Source organism: Halichoeres trimaculatus, unplaced genomic scaffold (assembly GCF_033239565.1).
Source record: "Halichoeres trimaculatus isolate MK-OKI-2021-1 unplaced genomic scaffold, fHalTri1.1 fHalTri1_scaffold_9, whole genome shotgun sequence".
NCBI lineage: Eukaryota > Metazoa > Chordata > Actinopteri > Labriformes > Labridae > Halichoeres > Halichoeres trimaculatus.
In genome coordinates, this window is record NW_027437188.1 from 33,581,762 (window position 1) to 33,601,661 (window position 19,900).

Sequence of the window (19,900 nt, forward strand, 5' to 3'; positions counted from 1 at the left end):
CCAGTGTGCTTTGACGTGTTATCTTCAACCAAAACACGGTATGTGGCCACAGCAGATCCACTTTGAGCTGTGTGGGCTTTGGATTGAAAAGGAAACCTGTGTTTCTTCCCTCAGTGCTGATGCAACAATCTTAATGTTGTACCCATGATGTGATTGTGTGTATTTCATAAAAAACATAAGGCCTGTGTGTGTAGGAGTGGTATGACGAGAAGCCACTTGGATCCAAATGTTTGACCTTTGACAGACTCACACCTCCACAAACAGGAGAGCTGTAATCCAGTGAGTCAAAGCGAAGTGAGGCACGATCACTCCTCAGGAAGCAAACCTCACACCTGGTTGTAATACTTCACTATGATCCAGAAAGAGTGGCTCGCTGAAAAAAAAAAAAGAAGAGATAAACATGTTTCTGTTTTAACCATAATTACCTTGTTTTGTCCCGTTCCCCTGCAGGTTTTTTCCTGTGACAGCTGAGTCAGTCCTCGAGCTGACAGGGAGGGCGGCGAAGCTCTGAAGCCGGCGTCATCGAGCATCGCTTTGGTAGACACCAAACGTCTCATTATCCTCTCTATCATCAGCTCTGACAGCTGCAGGTCCGACCTGGGCGTCTGATTTCTTTGTCAAACTTTCAAACTTGAGCGACAAAAGGAAACAGAAGCACAAAATCTGGTTTAAGACTCAAGCGCTGGATATTTTCTGCCTCCCCTTGTGAGAAATTCTTCAGAGTATTTCAGCTTTTTCACAATGCTCAGTGTAATTTTTCCAAACGTTAATCTTTTAACAAAGTCTTGAGAGAGCAGCTGAAGGAGAAGTGAGAACAGGAAGTGATAAATGAGGCCGACAACGGGCACCATGCTCCAGCAGAACAACAACAACAACTACCCCTGCCTCAACGTGTCCGGATCCACCCGGGACATGCTCCAGAAGTGCTCCAGAGCCTCGCTGCCCTTCCCGGGGAGGATGGAGCTGGGTGATCTACCGCTGATCCGGGAGCTCAGAGCGTGGGCCCTGTGCTCCAAGAACCGCAGGAGGACTGGAGGTCAAGCGCCGATTGTCCCCCCTGGAGGCCGAGGAGGATCCAGCCCCTGCTCCCAGCCGGGTGATGTGTACCTGAGCGGGGAGTGGGGTCGCATGGGGTACGGGCTTCCCTTAGGACTCGACGGAGGCCAAGCAGGGATCGGTGCTTTGGTCACAGTCGCCACTCTGAAGACGTCAGAGGGCAGCGGGAAGACGCAGACCCAGTGCCTCTTCCTGCGGACGGAGAAAGGAAGCTATTTGTACTCGACAGCGAAACCCAGCTCTGGTGTGAGCGCCAGTGCCGCCTCCAGTGTGGTTGGAGGATGGCTGAGAGGAAAGACGAGAAGCAGAGACACACCAGCTGGGAGGAGGGACGGCGGGCCAGCTCCGCAGGCTCAGACCGGAGCAAACCGGGTTAGAGTGCGATCAGGCCGGAGATGGAGGAAGTCCTGTAACACAGGCGTGAGCAGGGAGCTGCGGGGGAGCGGCGGGGAGGATCCTGCTGGAGAAATCATCCTGGAAGAAAGGCAGGAAGACGGAGACAAAGGAGACTGTAAGGAGTTTCCCAGGAGTCCCAGATGCTCCCACAATGAGTCTCCTAAAACCTGCGCTCAGTGTGGACGAGGAGCGGAGAGGAGAGATGAAAGTCCAAGGCGAGGCGAGGCGAAGGGGATGAGGAGGGAGAGGCAGAAGAATGAGGAGGAGGAGGCTGAACCAAACCCTGACCTAGAATCCAACCACTACGACCCAGAATCCCACGGCGGCTACGATGGCGAGGAGACAAGAGAGCCTGAAAGAGACGAGAACACCTCTCACATCGATGTTTCTCGTGTGGCTACCGAGGATTTATCGAGACATATCAGAGACCAGGATCACAGAAAACCAGGTGAAGACCTATGTGTGAATGGATTTGAGGACACACATGAAGAAGAGACTGAACTGGAGGATTTCGATCATGTTCCCGTCTCCACCTGCCCTCCTCAGCCCTCCGCTCCTGTAGGGGGCAGCACCTGCAGCCTCCAGCTCCAGACTCCTGTTTGGAAGAAACAAGAGGATCCCACTGACGCTGCGGAGGAGAACACTGTGAATGAGGACGAAAAACCTCAGATTTTCTATCAAAATGTTGAAACCAGCAGCGAAAAAGAGGACGGGGGCGCCCCAGCCTCGACTCTGAGACACAGAGACCCCTTCAGGTCTGAGGATGATGATGATGATGATGGATGGAGGTTAGAGGAGTCTGGAGACACCTGTGGACCAACCAGCACCACCCGTACTGAAGCCACCAATGTTCCCTCCACCTCGACTACACTCCTCCTGGCTAATCCTGCCCCCTCTCTGCCCCCTTTGGGATCCATGGCAACCGGCCTGCCCTGTCTGGAGGCGGAGAAGGAGAAAGAGGAGGAGGAAGAGGAGGGGAGAGAAGGGGTTGAAGTGACGGTGGACGGCGGGGAAGGAGGCCAGGAGGGAAAGAGAGAGCTGGAGGAGCCGGGTGAGGAGGAGAGGGGCTCCACCGTGGCCGCTGAGGAGGGGAGGAAGGAGGAGGAGGAGGAGGATGAGTTTGGGGTGTTCATGCAGGCAGAGGGAGAGCCAGCCTGGAGCGAGGGGTCCAGCATGTCTGCCTCAGTGCCTTGTGGGAGCAGAGGGAGTGTCGGTGAGTGTCCTCGTGTTTGTGCATCTTTCTTTTCCTGCGTCTCTCGTTGTTTTTCTAAATCACGACGTCGACTTTGTTTGACATTCAGCGCTTCAGAAGTCTGAGATATAAAAAAACACCGTTCAGACTTCTGGAGAGCTCGTCTCTGCTGTGCTGGAAATAACTCACTCAAGGTATTAGTGCATTTTTAACCTTTAGTACTGTTTCAGGAATGCACTCACACACTCTGATTTAAAGGGCCATGCCGCTAATTGTCGGGCTGTGAGACCTTTAGCTGTGACTGAAAGAGCAGGCGATGATCGTACACGTCTAACGTCAGACTGTTGAAGCTTTTATCACGCTGTCCTGAAAGTGAAAATCCTGCTCAGATAAAGTTTGTGATACATGAAACTCTCCCACTCCCACAAGCTAACATCTGTCCTCTGGTTTAAAGTTCAAAGTTCAAACATGAGGACGCCTTAAAAAAGCAACACATGGAGGATAAAAACGTGTCATGAAAATGAAGAAATCAAAGACCCTGTCATGAGTTTTTAAGTCTCGCTTAAAGCAGAAGAAAGCTAAACAGGAGAGTGATAAAGCACGAGCTAATGGCTAACACAAGAGCTAATCTGTTTGTGATAACGTCCATCCAATAAAATGAAGAGTGGGGTTACGTTAGCTCTGCTTGGTAGATGAGCCCTGGTAGGACATATCAAGTGTTTTTGTCTCATTTTTCAGTAGAAAATGTCTTTTTAGACTTGATACGAGCCACATTTACCTGACCAGTCCAGAAAAATGTCTTATTTTAAGTTGTTTAAATACAAAAATTAGGTCTGAATTGTTTGTAACAAGTGCAAAAATCTGTCAATAATGTTTTAATATAAGTAACTTTTCTCTTGTTACACAGGCAGTAATCTTTTTTAGAATAGAATAGAACTTTATTGTCACTGTAACAAGTACAACAAAGTTGAAGTCACAGCAGCAATCAAGAAAACTAAAGTAAAATAGCATATGGGAAGAGCAAAAAGGTCCATAAGAAAAAAGATGCTGACAGCTTGTCCATCATTGTCCAGTCAGCCAGCCTCCACCTCCACAGGGTCCAGGACTGAGCTTCTTCAGCAGTCTGTTCAGTCTCTGTCTCCTGGATCCTGTCTGCTCACAGCAGGTGAAGCTCTTCCAATGTGGCGTTGGTGGCTGGTGTTAGCTATGTTAGCCATGTCTGTGAATAGCATGATGCTACTCTGCCTTCTGGTATTCCCTCTGTTGCTGGGTTAGCACGGCTAGCTCATCCATCTTATTGGAGACAGATCTTACGTTCCCAATAACGATGGATGGAAGGACAGGTCCATGTCGTCACTTCTTAGCTCACACCTGAGAACCAGCACGTCATCCTCACCTCCTTCTCCTCACCTTGTGGGAAACATCTGGCCTTGCACCAGTTAGCGCTGGCATGCTACAGGCTGCTAACAGCTGATTTCACATGTAAACAATGCAGCTATGGTTACATGTAGGATCTCCAGACAAACACAGGAGAAAAGTAGTAAAAATATCACTGAAGATAAAACCAGTTTCGTGTCCATGACCAACAAATGAACCAAACAAAGTAACGATCCACTCCAAATACAAAGATTACAAAAAAGAGACGAAAAAATTACAACAGACAAAGAAGAGAGAGCTGCTCCAAAAGGCAGCCATAGCCAATAGGGCGGCACCTCGCAACCTATTTACTTATTAGAAGCAATTCAGACCTAATTTTTGTCTTTAAATAACTTAAAATAAGACATTTTTCTGGACTGATCAGTTGAATGTGGCTCATATCAAGTCTGATAAGACTGGGATTTTTTTTGTTTTTTATTTGATATATTGGGATTTTTTATTTGACATTATCAAAATCGGGATGCTTTGAGCTTCAGATATCAGCAGATTGTCCCGGTGTATGTGGACGAAATTTATTTTTAAAATGAATATGGCGCGGGGGGTCGTTTTTAAAAATACTTGTGCGCAAGAATCACAATATCAGGCGACACCAGCAACACCACGTGGTGATATTTCCTGATCAATATTCCTCATGGATAAATCTAGAGACATTTTCAATAAAAGTATTCAATAACACAACACCTTTTTTATTTGATATACAAGTCAAACCCTGAAAACCCTTAAAAAAAGTGTGACTTATAGTCCAGAAAATACGGTATATCACCTTTTCTTTGCAACCTGGAAAAAGTTTCTCTAAACACAGAAAAGTAGAGTTAAAAAGAAGATTTGTTCTCCAAAACAAATGCACGCCATCATAAAAGTCACATCTTTATGACAGCAGTCGCTAGTGCTCATGGGAAGCTGAGTCTTTGTACCAAAAAACATGATGGATTAAGTAACTGCTTCACAGTTAACATGATTTATTGAGACGCTGCTAACACACTCAGAAGCTCTGCTATGGAGCCTCAAAGACAAAACCCTGACAGATATTTCATCAGTAAATCATCCCTGACTTCACAGCGCTGTGAACAACTGAGTAAATAACATAATAATCTGACAGCTCTTCTTTATTCAACGCTCAGGACACACGTCATCCTTCAGTCTTTGTTTCTCCTTTAACATCCAGAGTCCTTAGATCCCCTCAGTCCGCTCCCGTTAGCTAATCACTTAAGCCCAGCTCCTGCTGAGGGCCACGGGGCTAAGCCGGGGTTTAATCATAAAATTGTCCCCACTCCATGCACCTGAATAGATTCATTTCATTAATTTCACATATTGCTGAAGATTTACGGGAGTTTAACAGGTTGAAGGTTTTGTCTACACCAGCAGGAATCTGTGAGAGTGATTGGTAATATGTTAAAGGAGAGCGTGCACCGTGTTTGCATGTAAAGTGAGAAGAATCTATTAGCATAATGATATGCATTTTCAATTTAAGACTTTTAAAAGATCCTAAAGTGACTTTAACGATCAGCTGTGCAGTAACAGCACCACCTGCCTCTATCCTGGAAGTCAGAGTCTGTCCTGACCTGAATTCCTCTCCCCTCGGTCTCATTTCACCGTATTAATCATTCAGAGTTCAGCTCAGGGAGGGAGGGAGGAGGCAAATGAGGCCCAGGACTCTGAGTGTGTGTTCGCCTCAGGTTGTGGGGCAATGGGTGACACACACACACACACACAATAAAGTACAACACAAATGTTTGATAGATGCAACAGTAAGACGTGAAGGCCGCCGGTGTCACAGTAAAACAAACTTTCACTGGAACGATTTCTTTGAGGATGTTTCTGTGAAGACGTCAGACTGAAAACAAGAAGTGAAAGTCACGATGAAGCAGCGACAGCGAGAAGAACACACAGCAGAAACATTCATCACCGTAATATGAAAACAGCTGATGCAAAAAGGAGCTCAGGTTTTAGGAATGGGGAAGCATCCGAGGTTAATGAAGTGTGATTTTTAAAATTCAGGTTTAAAGAGGCTGTGAGGAGTTTCTGAGAGATCTCGAAAAAGTCGCCCTTCTAGGCCCGATCGTAATCCACACTTAAAAATAAGATTATCAGCACTAAAATAAGTTATTTTGAAATGCCTTGTATCTTCCCGATTGGGTTGAGCAGGACTGGATTGATTCAAGTCTATGACAACACCACACTGGCTAACCAGATCTGTGTTTTTCTCTGGACAGTGGAGCCAACTGTCAGACAGAAAAAGGACAGAAGAGCAGAAGAAAGATAAACAGGAGAGAGATAGAGCATGAGCTAAAGGCTAAAGCACTAAAGAGTGAGGTTACGTTAGCTCTGATTGGTAGATGACTGGCAGGATATAGCTAACAAGGATTTACGCTACATATGGATGGCTACTTAACTACTGTACAAACTGACAGTTAGCTTGTCGTCATGTTAGCTTACAGATATGTCGTGGCATTGGGCTGCTACAGCGTTTATAGCATTTGCTTGACATCACGTTTCAAAGTGTAACGCTACATAACTGTACTGATAAATACCTTACCTCGTAACGTTGTATCCACTAAATAGTTGTCAAAACAAACACACGCCTGTTTAAAAGTTGTGTCTTCACGACAGTGTGCATGAGACTCTTGGCCAGACAGTGACAAGGCTGTCCAATTAAAACAGATCCTCCTCATAGCATCTTTAAGTGGCAAAATAACAAGCAAGTTTAGGGTTGGGTACCAAATCAGGTACTATTATAGGTACTGCTGGAGTTCAATCTGTAGTACCTGGTACCGATCCACGTAGAATCAAAGGGTACCATGTTTAGGTACCTAAATGCATCCTTGTGACTGTGAGGGAGTGGAAGAGTAGGTAATTTTCCATGCTGGACATGAACACAGCATTTCAAGGTTATATATTGAAAAACAAATATGTCAAATTGAAAAAAAGAGATTTTATTATTAAACAAATTGATATTTATTACGATATATACACACACAAAAGTTCTGAAAACTGGTTCCTTTGAGTACTGGTACCAATTGCCAGGTACCGGGCATCGGTATTGTATCGTTTCAAACCCTTCAACACCAACATATCTTACAGACTAACTGCACTTTTTAATATTTTGGCCTCAAAAACGTCAAAACATGCCCAGGAAGCTCATCTTCTCTTCTCTCAGGAAAGGTTTAGATTTTTTTCTCTTGCCCAAATAGTTGAAGAGTTACGGTAATGAGAACAGCTTGCATCAGTTATTGCCTGATGTTGTACACTGATTCTTATGCAGTACCATAATACCCCGGATATCACCCTAAAGCTTTTGTTTTCTTCTTTAAGGAGCTGTTTGAATTTTTTTGGTAGCCCAAATAGTTCAAGAGTTACGGTAATTTAAAGAGCAATTTGGTGCTCTGAGGGGTTTTCAAGTGTTAAAATCAACATGTAGTGTTTCCAGATCCTTCTAAAACAAAATGTTTTCTCTGATGGCAAAAATACAGGTAGTAAACAACAGGACTGAGCTTTTCCACCACCTGTTCACTGTGATGTAGGTTAAATCTAGCTGCACAGGTCATGACGATACAGGAACAACGACACCTGTTGCAAACTGTGGCGCAGTGTTAACCAGAAGTGTGTTTCTGTGTGTGTGTGTGAATCAGCACCCACAAACCACGCCATCTCCGGAGAGTCGACACACTGGACGCCAGGCTGGACGGACGGCTCGTTTCACCAATCAGACGACACCTGGGCGGCCTTTCCTCAGGAGTCCTCAGATGATGGCCGAGAAGACGCGGCGGTGGGACAGTGGTGGCCGACGAGCGCCGTGGAGCAGGGGAGGGACAGACTCTTGGCCAATCAGAATCTGGTAAAGCTCTTGTTAAGTGCTTCGATTCTCCAACTCTATGATTGTTTTAAGTCAGGTTGATGTGTCACAAGGCCATACATATTCTTTTTCCTTCCTCAAAACCTGGGGCCTACATTTCCCATAATGCAACACAACAGGTAACAGTTTGTTTACAGATTCAGCCGTGTAACAGCAGCTGATCTAGCTTAATTTTATTTAACCAGGAGAAAAATTTCAAGGTCTGCAGCTCTGAAAAAAAAAAAAAAGAAACCACAGCAAAATTTGTATACGGGTTTGTGTTTGAGTAAAATGATCATTGGTGTTTTATTTTGTCGCCTATTGGCTGCATTTCTCCCAAGTTTCAATTAAATATATTTTCATTTAAAGCATTTTTTTGCAGAAAATGACAAATGGTCAAAACAGGGGCGGCATTATGGGTGGGTCCAAAGGTCCCAGGCCCACCTTTAAACCTTCTTGATACTTACTATTTCTGATGTTTTTTATATTTTTAAATCGGTTTAAAAAGAGAATGGTAAAATTTTGTCACTTCATGTTCATTTTGTTAGCGTTAGATTCTCTGTTTTTATGTAAAATAAACTATGTTGATTAGTCAGGGTGGGACAAAAAAATCCAAAATTGATATATCAGGATATTTTGTTTGACAATATCAAAACTGGGATTCCTTGCCAAATTTTTTTTTGTTTTAAATTCTTCATTTTAGTCTTTGTTAATAAACTGGATTGGAAAAAAAGTTACCACTCTTCTCCAGCAGAGGGCGAAATGTTTCTCTCTAACTCACAAAATGTGCATGTTTGGGGAGAAAATGACTCCTGATATAGTCTGTAGACATCATCATTTAATTTTTCACATGGTTTCATGTTAAAAAAGCAAACTAAAATTTTTAAAAAATTGTAAATATCAAAGAACTACAATCTAAATTGAATCAGCACCCCAAAAATCGTAACAGAACCAAATCATGAGAATAGAATATTGTCCCAGCTCTAATTATTAGTCTCCTGGAAAAACAAATTTAAAAAAGTTATGAAATATTTATCTTCATGTCGGCAGGATCAGAACATAATTTTGGGAAAGACTGTAGCTTCTAGTGCTGAAATGCTAATTAAAGGTAAAAAAGCAAACAAATCAACTTTAAAACCACACATAGTAACATTGGTATATTGATTAAATTAATGATCTACAAACTTTTATAACTTAAGGCCCAGACAAAATTTGTCTGGCCCACCCTGAACTGAAATCCTGGCTCCGTCCCTGCATCAAAGAAGTTTCCAGCTAAGGCTGAGACTCATAGCTAAGGGCTAAGACACAAGTGGGGATGCTAGGTTGTAACTTCGTAGCTTAGGGACTCACCCTGTCTGGTTTGGAGTCTGACGCTAGAAATACACCAGATGCGTCTCAGGTCCACTAAGTTGTGTGTTGACCAAGTGGCAACCTCCGGTCTAAGAATATGGGACAATGTGTTTCTTGAATGTCGGCTCGAGGGTGGCTCCAGAAGTCACAAACACATCAAGCCAAAAAAGCCGTTTTCAAAGCAGAAATGAACCTATTTACAGCCTGGTTCAAAAAAACGACTCCTGGCTGATTCGGCACACACTGAATTTTTTTCTAACTTGGCAGTTTAGAGGATATTAAGATCCTAAGCTCGCCCAATCAGAGGCACAGCTCAGCTCACGTGACTGACAGTAGCTAATCTGCTTCAAAAATCAGTTTCAGGAACATACGGGTGACGTCAGGGAGACTACGTCCATTAATTATACCGTCTACGGCGTTGACTCCGTACGTCCACGCCTTGCAGGACTCCTGCTGTAAAACCTCAAACCTATTGACTCCTCTCTCTATGCTGCTTTGTAGTAATAGTAAAGATAAATACCAACTGGTTTTGACACAGTTTGTTTTATTTTATTTTAGTTTTGGGTGATTTTCATACACAACTTCCTGTCCTGTGCAGTCTGTTTTTTGTAAATTGATGCGTCACAGCTACAGGATATGACAGGCTTGTGTATCTGCTGCAAGCTGCCGTGGCTGGAACGCAACTGAGTAGACTTGAGTAGAAACTTATCAGACCCAGAGCCGGATCGGAGACACACCCAGTGTATTTTGGCCTTTGGTGTCGTTTTTAAAGAATGACAGATAGTCTAAGAAATCCTGTTTGTAAAGATTTCATTCAGCGTTTTAAACACACAGAGCCAGAACTCAGACACACTGGGTAGATCTATTCCTCAGCCTTGTTGTCCTTTTTGTAATTTCCTGTTTTTCTGCACCATTTCCATGGAAACCCATCCAGACACAGCCCTGGGGATTAGGTGGCGAAGTTTTCCGTCTTAAATTAGTCAGTATTTTGTAGCTCACATTAGACCGGTGTGAGCTCAGAGTGATTTTTTTTTCTCAGAAAGAAGCCGACGCTGCAGGAAGAGTCTCCCAGCGGACGCTAATGCAGAGAAAAGATGCAGATGAAAAACGAGCTCTGCCCAAAGCTGCAGCGAAGGAGAGGAAACTGTTTTCAAATCAACTGTTTTGTATGCTCCAAGTGTCATCAAGTGGTTCCCAAAGACGAATCTGTTTTCTCTAACATCATGGGTTATAGACGGGCGAGGGCTGTGAAAACCTCTCCTCAGGACACTTGGTATTTTACGGTCTACATGTGACCCCCCACGTCCGTCTGACAGGGTCTCTGTGTCTCTTCCTCAGGCGTCAGTCTTCGCCGAGGCCTTCCCCTCGCTGCCGGCTTCGTCCTCAACTGACCTGGATGCTGTCCCCACCCTGACCCAGGTCCTCAGAGGAGGGGCAGACCAGGACCAGGGGTGAGTCATCCCTCTGATCTGGAGCTGAACTATGATTTTCTATGTATGAATTGATCCTCTGCTGTGTTTAACACATTCCTACGATTTGTAGGAGCATAAATCAGGCTCCTCGTTAACACCCGACACGACATGCTCTTAATCAGCTGTTGGAAATTAATGTGGAGGATTCGTTACAGCAGAGAGCTCGTTCTTACAGCTCGGGTTCGAGTCTTACCCACTTATCTCCTCTCAGTCAATTTCCTACACTCTAAATTCACTTTTTTTCTTTAAAACAAGTTAAAGTTGGTAAATAATGGAAATTATCACAACAAATAACAAACTTTATGGTTGTTTTAAAATCAGATACCCGCAAAATTTTGATCAAATTAGGGATTAAGTCTGTTCAAATGAAAATAATGAAATAATCAATCAGAATTTTTCGTAATGTCTGAAGTTGAACGCTTTCTGGAGGAATACCGTAAAATACCAAACAAACGCCGGGTGTAGCAGCACAGTTATAAAAATAGACGCCTGTTCCAAATGGTAAGTTTTTCTGAGCAGACTACGAGCGGCAGTCCATTTCTTTTGTTCTTTTTTTTATTCCGCGGTCATAGTTACAGAACACACATGCAAACTGATTTTTGTTAAAGAAACATAATCAGACTGCACCTTATTAGTAGTGGTGCAACGGATCATGATTGATCTGTGATCCGTTAGGATAGACGTAATTGGTTCGGCACACACATGACCCTACAGCAGTGTTTTTGTGCAGCAGAAGCCCAAGCGCTCGCACCAAACACCCCCTTCCTGCTCCTCTGCCGGTTTCCTCTGCACTCAGACGGGGCCATATTTTACTTGATCAAAAACACAAATAAACGGACTCTCACCGAAAAAATCTGATATCGGTCTGCATTCACGCTTTATTTAGAGAATTTTCAGCGCGTTACTTTCACACAAAAACACCGCTAAATAAGGCTCTAGTTCTCATCGTGTCATAAAACTCTGATAATTGAAATTATCACAACAAATAACAAACTTTATGGTTGTTTTGAGATCTGATACCCGCAAAATTTTGACCAAATTAAGGATTAAAGTCTGTAAAACGGCGCTACCTCCGCTGCAGAGCCACGGCTGGCTACAAGGCGCTCACTGCTTGATGTATCAGTCCGCGTGCGGCGTGCCAGATATAAACAAACGCAGGTAGTCTGCCAGGACGAATTATGCAATAACAACGTAAAGATGAGTGATTATGAGAGCGAGGACGACCTGCCGTGCACTTTGCATTCCATTCCCATATTGTTTATATCTTTCTTTATATCTGGCGTTTCTTTTTGAAAATAAAATCTGAAATTATAAGCTCAGGTTCTTTTACTCCCCTTGTTTCAAGGAGGAGGTCATTAAAGAAGAAGACGTTACCACTACCACTGAATGTTACTTTCTGGGAAAGAAATAAACGTCTGTCCCAAATAGACGCCCGGTCCCAAATAAACACCTGATCCGCTCAGTGATTGAAACAAATAAACGCCCAGGCTACTATTTGGTATTCTACAGTATCCAGGCTTTCCTGAGCTCTGTTTTTAACACTCATGTTCCTCAGAGCTTCGAGGTTGTATATCAAGGTTTTGACTCTTTTTTACAACATAGAAGTGAGATTAAACTGATGCAACTTCTCTTGGTGGTGAGTAGGAAAACCCTCCCTGGATGACTGGATTGGAAAACTGGATTATATTTATTTCCCTCATGAGAGCCAACTTCATTTGATCCCACTGTTCATCTTAGTTTGTGATTTAATCATGTTATTATTTTCTACGACAACAGGCGGCGGGCAACCACCTCAATTCTCTGTAAATAGCTCTATGTTAACTGTTCTATCTTTACTAAAGAAGTGACAGAGTTCTCTTTAAAGATGCTGTGAGGAGGATCTGTTTTGATTGCTCTTCCTCGCCACCTTGTGGCCCGGAGTCTCACACACTGTTGTAAATTACTTTTAGCAAGGCGTGCGTTTGTTTTGGAATTAAATGGAGATCGGACTGAAACAAATTTTCTTTGTTCAAGACAACTTTTTACTGGATACAACGCGCCGAGGTAAGGGACTTAACACTACAGTTTGAAGCGTGTCATCAAGCCGGCTATATGTAGCGCTATCGGCAGCCCGGTGCTCCGATGTATCTGAGGGCTAACATGACAACAAGTAAACACTGTCATTTTGTAAGTAATTTAGTAGCTGATGTTTAGCGCAGCTAGCAGCCCCATGCTCTAAGACCTGTCCGTAAAGTTAGCCTTTAGCTCGTGCTCTATCTCTCTCCTGTTTATCTTTCTACTGCTCTTCTGTCCTTTTTCTGTCTGACAGTTGGGCTCCAGTGTTCACCATCACTACAAAATTAATCACAGAAAGCAGACCGGTTCGGTTCATCTCGGTACTGCGCGCATTTTGTGGTGTTTCCACTGACTTATCCCGGGACAGATCCCAAAATAACGGAGACGAGCTGTCCCACTTTTTGGGACCCTTTCGTATGGGTGTCAGACTGAACCGATCCGCTCTTGGAAAGTGGAGCTACAACACTGCAGACTGTTGATTGGTGGAAAGAATCATCACTTCCTGTGCCACTTTGTATCAAAGAGCTACATGCCAATCACAGAATAACTGATGTTACATTTTCTTGTTGTGGACTCAAAACAAAACTGGAAGGCTCTTGATTTTACCTGCAATGATGGTGAAATACTTCTGAAGTGATCTGTCCATTCTAAATAAAAATACAGTTTTGAAAAAAAAGAAATAATCAATCAGGAATGTTGAAGTTTGAGCTCAAAAGTAAGTCAAACAATGTGATTATGAATTGCATCAGCTTGCAGAAGTGTTATGAAGAGATAAGGATTGTCTTTCCGTGAGTTTTCAGTGTCTCAGATTCCACCACATCAATTATTCCTCATATCAAACATTGCACGAGTCTTACATCTGAAGCCTTTTCTGGAATTTTCCAGCAGAGAACTCAGAGTTTAAAACTTTAAAGCAGAAGCTCAAACAATGCTGTGTTGTAAAATTAATGTGAGTGAGTTTTAAGGTGGCTGTGTGCAGGTATGTTATATTTACAGGGCGCACAGGTTCTGGTAAATGTGATGAATCAAGGCCACCCGGTGGTCAGTGTGTGAACTGCATGTCAGAGGCAGCCTGTGTCTGAATGTGGAGTGTGTGTGTGGTGAATTGATGTTTGTTCACAGGAGCTAACAGCAGCTAAAAGAAAGAATTAACTCCATCAGGAAAATCCCTGTAAGTGTGGATTTTCTCCTGTAGGTGTTTATCTGATGATTTCTCTTAAATGTGGAACAAAAAGTGACCTTGAAGTTGATCCAAAGACATTAAACCTTGTTGTATGTTGTGTTTAATTCACTCTCTAAGGCTCATTTTGAGTTCCTCTATCCGTCCATTAATCGCTCTTTCCTGTGTCGGTTGTTCGTGTTTGACCCCGCAGGCTGTTGGACAGCTTCCACGACTTGAACAAAATGATTTGCCAGAGATACAAGAGAGGGAACGGCGTGTCTCGTGATCTGCTGCTGAAGACTTTACACCTGGAGCAGCCGCACGCCGTGAGTACAGACGCCGACAAACACAAGGAGACAGAGTCTGTCTCCACTCACATCCTGCTGTTAGTTTATTCTCCTCACTGAACAATGCAGAAAGAAGTGATACTGTTGTCTGGCCTCGAAAGCTACAGCTACATTCAAATGAAGCGTCCGCTGCTTCATGCAAAACAGCCGTGGATAAAGGAACAGACGAGCAGGAAAAACTCCTGCACCTGCAGACGATGCAAATGTGTGGTTTACTCCTCCAGAGTTTGAGTCTGAGCAGGAAATAATACACAGCTGAAGGCTCTTCACTCTCACTCACATATCAGAGACTTTACTTAACTTTTACGAGCTCTCAGTGGCTGATTTGATGTTTAATCAGGCAGCATGTGAATGTCAAAGTTTCATCAAAGAGAAAAAGTTTAAATCTTCAAGTTATATCAGGGTTTTATTGGCGTGTCACTGAGAGCAAAGTACTCATAGTAAAGATAAAAGATAAAGATAAAAAATACTTTATTAATCCCAGAATGTTAGTAATTATAATTATATTATTATGATTTTATAGTATGTTTAATTTATTAAATTATATATATATATATATATATATATATATATATATATATATATATATATATATATATATATATATATATATATATATATATATATATAGAATGTATTTAATTTATTTAATTTATTTTTATATTTAATATATTTATACTTTATAATTATATATAATTATAATTATAATTAATAGTGGAGAATTTAGTTTATTATTTATATATATATATATATATATATATATATATATATATATATATATATATATATATATATATATATATATATATATATATAAAATGTATTTAATTTATTTAATTTATTTTTATATTTAATATATTTATACTATATAATTATATTTAATTATAAGTATAATTAATAGTGGAGAATTTAGTTTATTATTTCAGTGTTAATGAAACAACATGTCTCAAGCAAATCAAGTTACATAAACGCTGGATCAAAATCTTAAAGATGCTGTGAGAAAGATCTGTTTTAACTGGACTGCAGCGCCACCTTTTGTCTCACAGTGAAGATGCGACTCTTAACAAGGTCTGTGTTTGGTTTTGGAATTGAATGGAGATCAGATCTTCTTCTTTTCTTTGTTTAAGAAAACTTTTTACCAAATACAACAAATATGGTGTTTATAAACAGGTAGGTAGAGCTACGATCTGAAACGTGACAACAAGTAAACACTGACGGTTTGTACCGTAGTTTAGTAGCTGGCTATATTAAGCACTCCTGATTAGTGTTGAGTAGAAATATTGATGAAAGGATGCATCAAAATATGGACTGTGCGTGTTATTCCTGTTGCGTGGACGAGGGCCACGAGAGACCAAACAATAAAAAAATGGCAGCCAAAGCAGCAGCAGCCGCATAAAGCCAGATCCTTCAGCTTTAAAGTCTGACGTTTGGGTTGTTTTACTGCTCCAAAAGGTGAGGTGACAAACCACTTGTGTTCACATGGGGCATGAAAATGGAGAATCGAAGCATTTAAATCAATATTGAATCGAATTGAATCAAATTGCATCGAATCAAACCTAAAGAATCGAAATCGAACCGTGAGGTTCTTAGCAAAACCCAGCCCTACTTCTGGCAGCCTGGTGCTCTGAGACGTGTCTGTAATGTGTAACGTTAGTGAATCCTGGCTATGCCCTGCCAGTCATCTACCAATCAGAGCTAACGTAACCTCACTCTTCATTTTATTGATAGACTCTCAAGTTTGAACAGACCACTGCAGAATAACTGCTGACTGTGGGTTGGGATCAACATTAGCACAAACAGTTTAGCTCCTGTGTTAGCCTTTAGCTCGTGCTCTATCTCTCTCCTGTTTAGCTTTCTTCTGCTCTTCTGTCCTTTTTCTGTCTGACAGTTAGGCTCCAGTGTCCACCATCACTACAAAATTAATCACAGAAATTGTTTTCAGTAGAGTCAAAAACACTGACCTCTTTTCTTACATTTTAACTTCATCAGCCAGCGTGGTGTTGTCGTAGAGACTTAGACGTGCTGTAACTCAATCTGGCCGTGCCAGACACTTAGAAGTAGCGTTTTGAAATAACCTATATTGGTGCCGATAATCCCTTTTTAAAATGTGGATTATGATGAGGCATATATCTAGAAAGGAGACTCTTTCACCCCAAAACGCTAAAACGCAGTGAAAAAAATCTGCATTCAAACATAAACGCTGTGGGACTGAAAGTGCTGTAGTAAGCATGCCAGGCCTTTAGTAGGCGCTATAACTGTCTGGTCTAGAAGTTACTTTTGGTAGATCTCCACCGAAGTAGAGTTGAGCCGATCATCTGGTGAATTGGTGAATAATAAGTTAAAAAGTGGAGCAACAGATGCTCATTTTGTATGAAGACAGTCAGCAGATACAGCAGATTAAGCGACACAGTAGACCACGACGTTCGTAACATTGGTACTGTTGTCCTGTTGAATGCGCAGGGCAGAGTGTGACAGCGTTTCCACTGAAAACGCCGGCTTACTTTTTACACAGCAATGGTGTCGGCAGCGTTTCAGAAAAATCCCACTCTGGAGGCCGTTTTCAAAAGTTTGAGTTTGACGTCAACTAAAACGCCTTTTGCATTTCACTCTAAAACCGTTGTTGTGAAAATGTATCCTTAGAAACTCGTCACAGCCCCTTCAAGACTAGTTGAAATATTGCAAGAGTTTACATTTTGCACTGTTGGATCTTAAAAAGGTTCCAAGTAGAGTTTCAAAATGCAAAAAGAAGAAATGGGAGTAAGACGAAATAAAATTAGAAAGCAATTTATTAAAATCAGTTAAAGTGAAATAGTCTGTTTCTTCAGATGATCAAAGGTTTGAAACTGCAGCTAAAACCTGAGGCTGAGTGCTGTAGTGTTGTGTTTTGATTTCTTTGTTTCTCTCTTATTAAATAAACTGATTTCAGTATTTTATAAATCATTAGAAATTATTAGAGAATTTATATTTTTTCAAGGACTAAATTTGATCTCTGTGATTTTTGTCTGAATCCTGTAAATAAGCCATGAGAAAATATATTGTTTCTCTGTCTTTGTCTCTGCAGGAGGTCAGACCAGCTCAGAGGACAGCCAATCGCAGACTCTCCCCTGGCCTCCCCTCGTCCAATCAGCTCGCTCAGAACGCTGCCGCCAAGCGGCGTCTGTCGTACGACTACAACAGAAACATCATGGAGTAACTGAGCGGCGTCCGCTCTGCCTGGTTTTACCTTTACCTGAAGAACTGCAGGTTTGACCCCGGCCGGACAGAACCACCGCACGCTTCTGGAAAAACACAGGATTCACGTCATGTGATCGACAGGCTCCAGCGACCTTTTTGGCTCTTTGCACTTCCTGGTTATTAAAACCCTGAGCCGGTGACAAGACGTGAACTGGAAACCCCTGGATTAAAAGAAAAACGACTCTTTGAGCTGTGATTCAGACGCCGTCTCCTCCAGCTCCTGTTGACTGCTGGAGTGTTTCCATTACGCATCCTGTGCCACCGCCACCGCCACGTGTTCGCCACCTCAACCACCCATTCCCATTTCCCTGCTCCGCTGTGAGGAGCTGAAGCAATCACACAGGAGGAGGAGGAGGAGGAGGAGTGACGAATACTTAGATTTAACCACATTACACAAGAAATTTTCCCCTTCGTTAAAGATCGCTTAAACTACATCATCCCTCTGGTTCGTTGGTGAATTTCATGCCTGTGATCACATCGATCGCAGCTCGATGAGGTCGACTTCCCTCAGATCTTTCTTGGCTCGTTCAGACTCTGATTTCTGCTCCTCACATTTTTTCTTTCCTCAGTGTGTTTTATAGAACATAGTCATAGCGTGTTTTCACTCAAACAACCAGACTTTGTGTTTGATTGAGGAGTCGTAGCTCGAGTTGTGTCAAAATTCACTGGAAGATGTTTAGGGTCACAGATGCCAGAGCCACTGATGCTTTACAGGCTCATTATTTTATCAAACTGTTAAATTAAAGTTTACTCTCATGAGCAGGGGTCTGCAACCTTTACTTACAGAGGAGCCATTTAGCCTCAGCTCACCTGGATAAAAGTCAATCAGGAGCAAAAAAAATCTACTTTATCTTCACAATTAAGTGTGTAAAATTCTATTCTTAATTAGGGAAAAAATATCTTGAAAAGAAGTCTTTCATTTTTATAAATAAAAAAAAAAATCTGGAAAAATAATTGCAAAACTGTAAAAAAAAAATGCCATTTGGAAAATATTAAAAATTTACAAAATGTAGCAAAAAAACCCCAAAACTTAAGTTTCCAAAGTTGCAAAAATGTAAAAAAAAAAAATGAGCTGACATAAAAATTGCAGAACTTTCAAGAAACAAAATGATAAATTCTCCTAATTTTATTTGAAATTGAAAAAAAAATGTAAAAAACAATATTTTAGAATTTTTGCAAATTTGCAAAAATGTCAAAAAATGTGGCAGATTAATTTCCATGAGTTGCAAAAACAAAAAGAAATTAGATTTTATAAGTTGGAACACCTTCAAAACCTTTTGAAATGTTTTTGAAAATTGCTAGACATCTGAAAAAAATATATATATAAAAAAAAATAAAAAAAAAAAATTAAAATATGGTATTTGATACATTTGCAAGATTTGCAAAATTAAAAAGAAAATTAATTTCAAAAATTTTAAAAATGTTAAAAAGTAGCAAAACTTAAGGAGAAATCCTGTTTTTTCAAAATTGAAAAAAATGAAATTTGAAAATTATAGGGAAAAAAACAACAAAATTTTGCAATCAAAAAAAAAATATATCAAATTCAGTTTTTATTTTAAAGAATTCTTGAATTTCGTAACATTTATTGATACTTCTGCTCAACTTATCATGTTTTACTGTTTTCTTTTTGTTTTACGCTCAGTTTTCTCATCACAGGTGTAAAAGTTGAGGTTAGCCACAGGTGCATAGAAAGTTGGTGGGCTGTTGATGTTGTAGGAGGTGAAGTAGAGCGGTGGCAGGCTTTATTGACAGATGAGATGAAGATTTAGTTCAATTATATGTTAACGCATGATTTTATTTATTGTTAGTGTCTTTAATCATTAGTACCCTCTGTAAGAAAAATTAAAATTCTTTATTTCAATAATATTTTCTAAAGCTACAAGGAGCCGCTGCAGAGGAGTCACAGAGCCGCAGGTAGCAGACCCTTGTTCATGACGTTCGGCTTGAATTAGTCACTGTGAAATCCAGTTTCAAGCTTCCCTGAATCATTTAGTGCCAAATCTGGATCCTGGAGCTTTAAGAAGAAAACACGCTCATATCGACTCATCCCATCACATGACACGTCTTTATGTTGTCATGATGTAGGAACCATGAGTCGTCTTTATCCCACAACATTCTTCTTCTTTTCTCAGATGATAGACGTGACAGGAAGTCATGTGACCACACTGGAAAGAAAGCATTAAGAACCATTTTCCTCTTTTTTTCCTGTGTTTACATTTTACAAACTGATGCATGTTTCTCCATCGGTGTATTTGCTCCGTGAAGCCAACGATAGGATGACTCTTCAAATTTCAGTTTCTCAGAGAAACAGATTCGTCTTCCAGTTAGTGCCAACAGGAAACACCCGTGAAAGTGCCAATGTTTACA

The 19,900-nt window shown here is 41.4% G+C and overlaps 1 protein-coding gene across 2 annotated transcripts; it reads left to right on the forward strand.

Annotated features, from left to right (window-relative positions):
* The first annotated feature begins 458 nt into the window (after positions 1 to 458).
* LOC141797439 (uncharacterized) lies at positions 459 to 18,456 on the forward strand. 2 transcript variants are annotated; one of them, XM_074678778.1, is made up of 5 exons: positions 459 to 2,665; positions 7,711 to 7,916; positions 10,602 to 10,714; positions 14,164 to 14,278; positions 17,361 to 18,456. In XM_074678778.1, the coding sequence occupies exons 1-5, from the start codon at positions 829 to 831 to the stop codon at positions 17,490 to 17,492; spliced, it is 2,403 nt and encodes an 800-aa protein (XP_074534879.1). In that variant the 5' UTR covers positions 459 to 828; the 3' UTR covers positions 17,493 to 18,456. The 2 variants fall into 2 exon arrangements, with proteins under 2 accessions (XP_074534879.1, XP_074534880.1); XM_074678779.1 differs by having other exon boundaries at positions 17,364 to 18,456.
* The last annotated feature ends 1,444 nt before the right edge of the window (positions 18,457 to 19,900 follow it).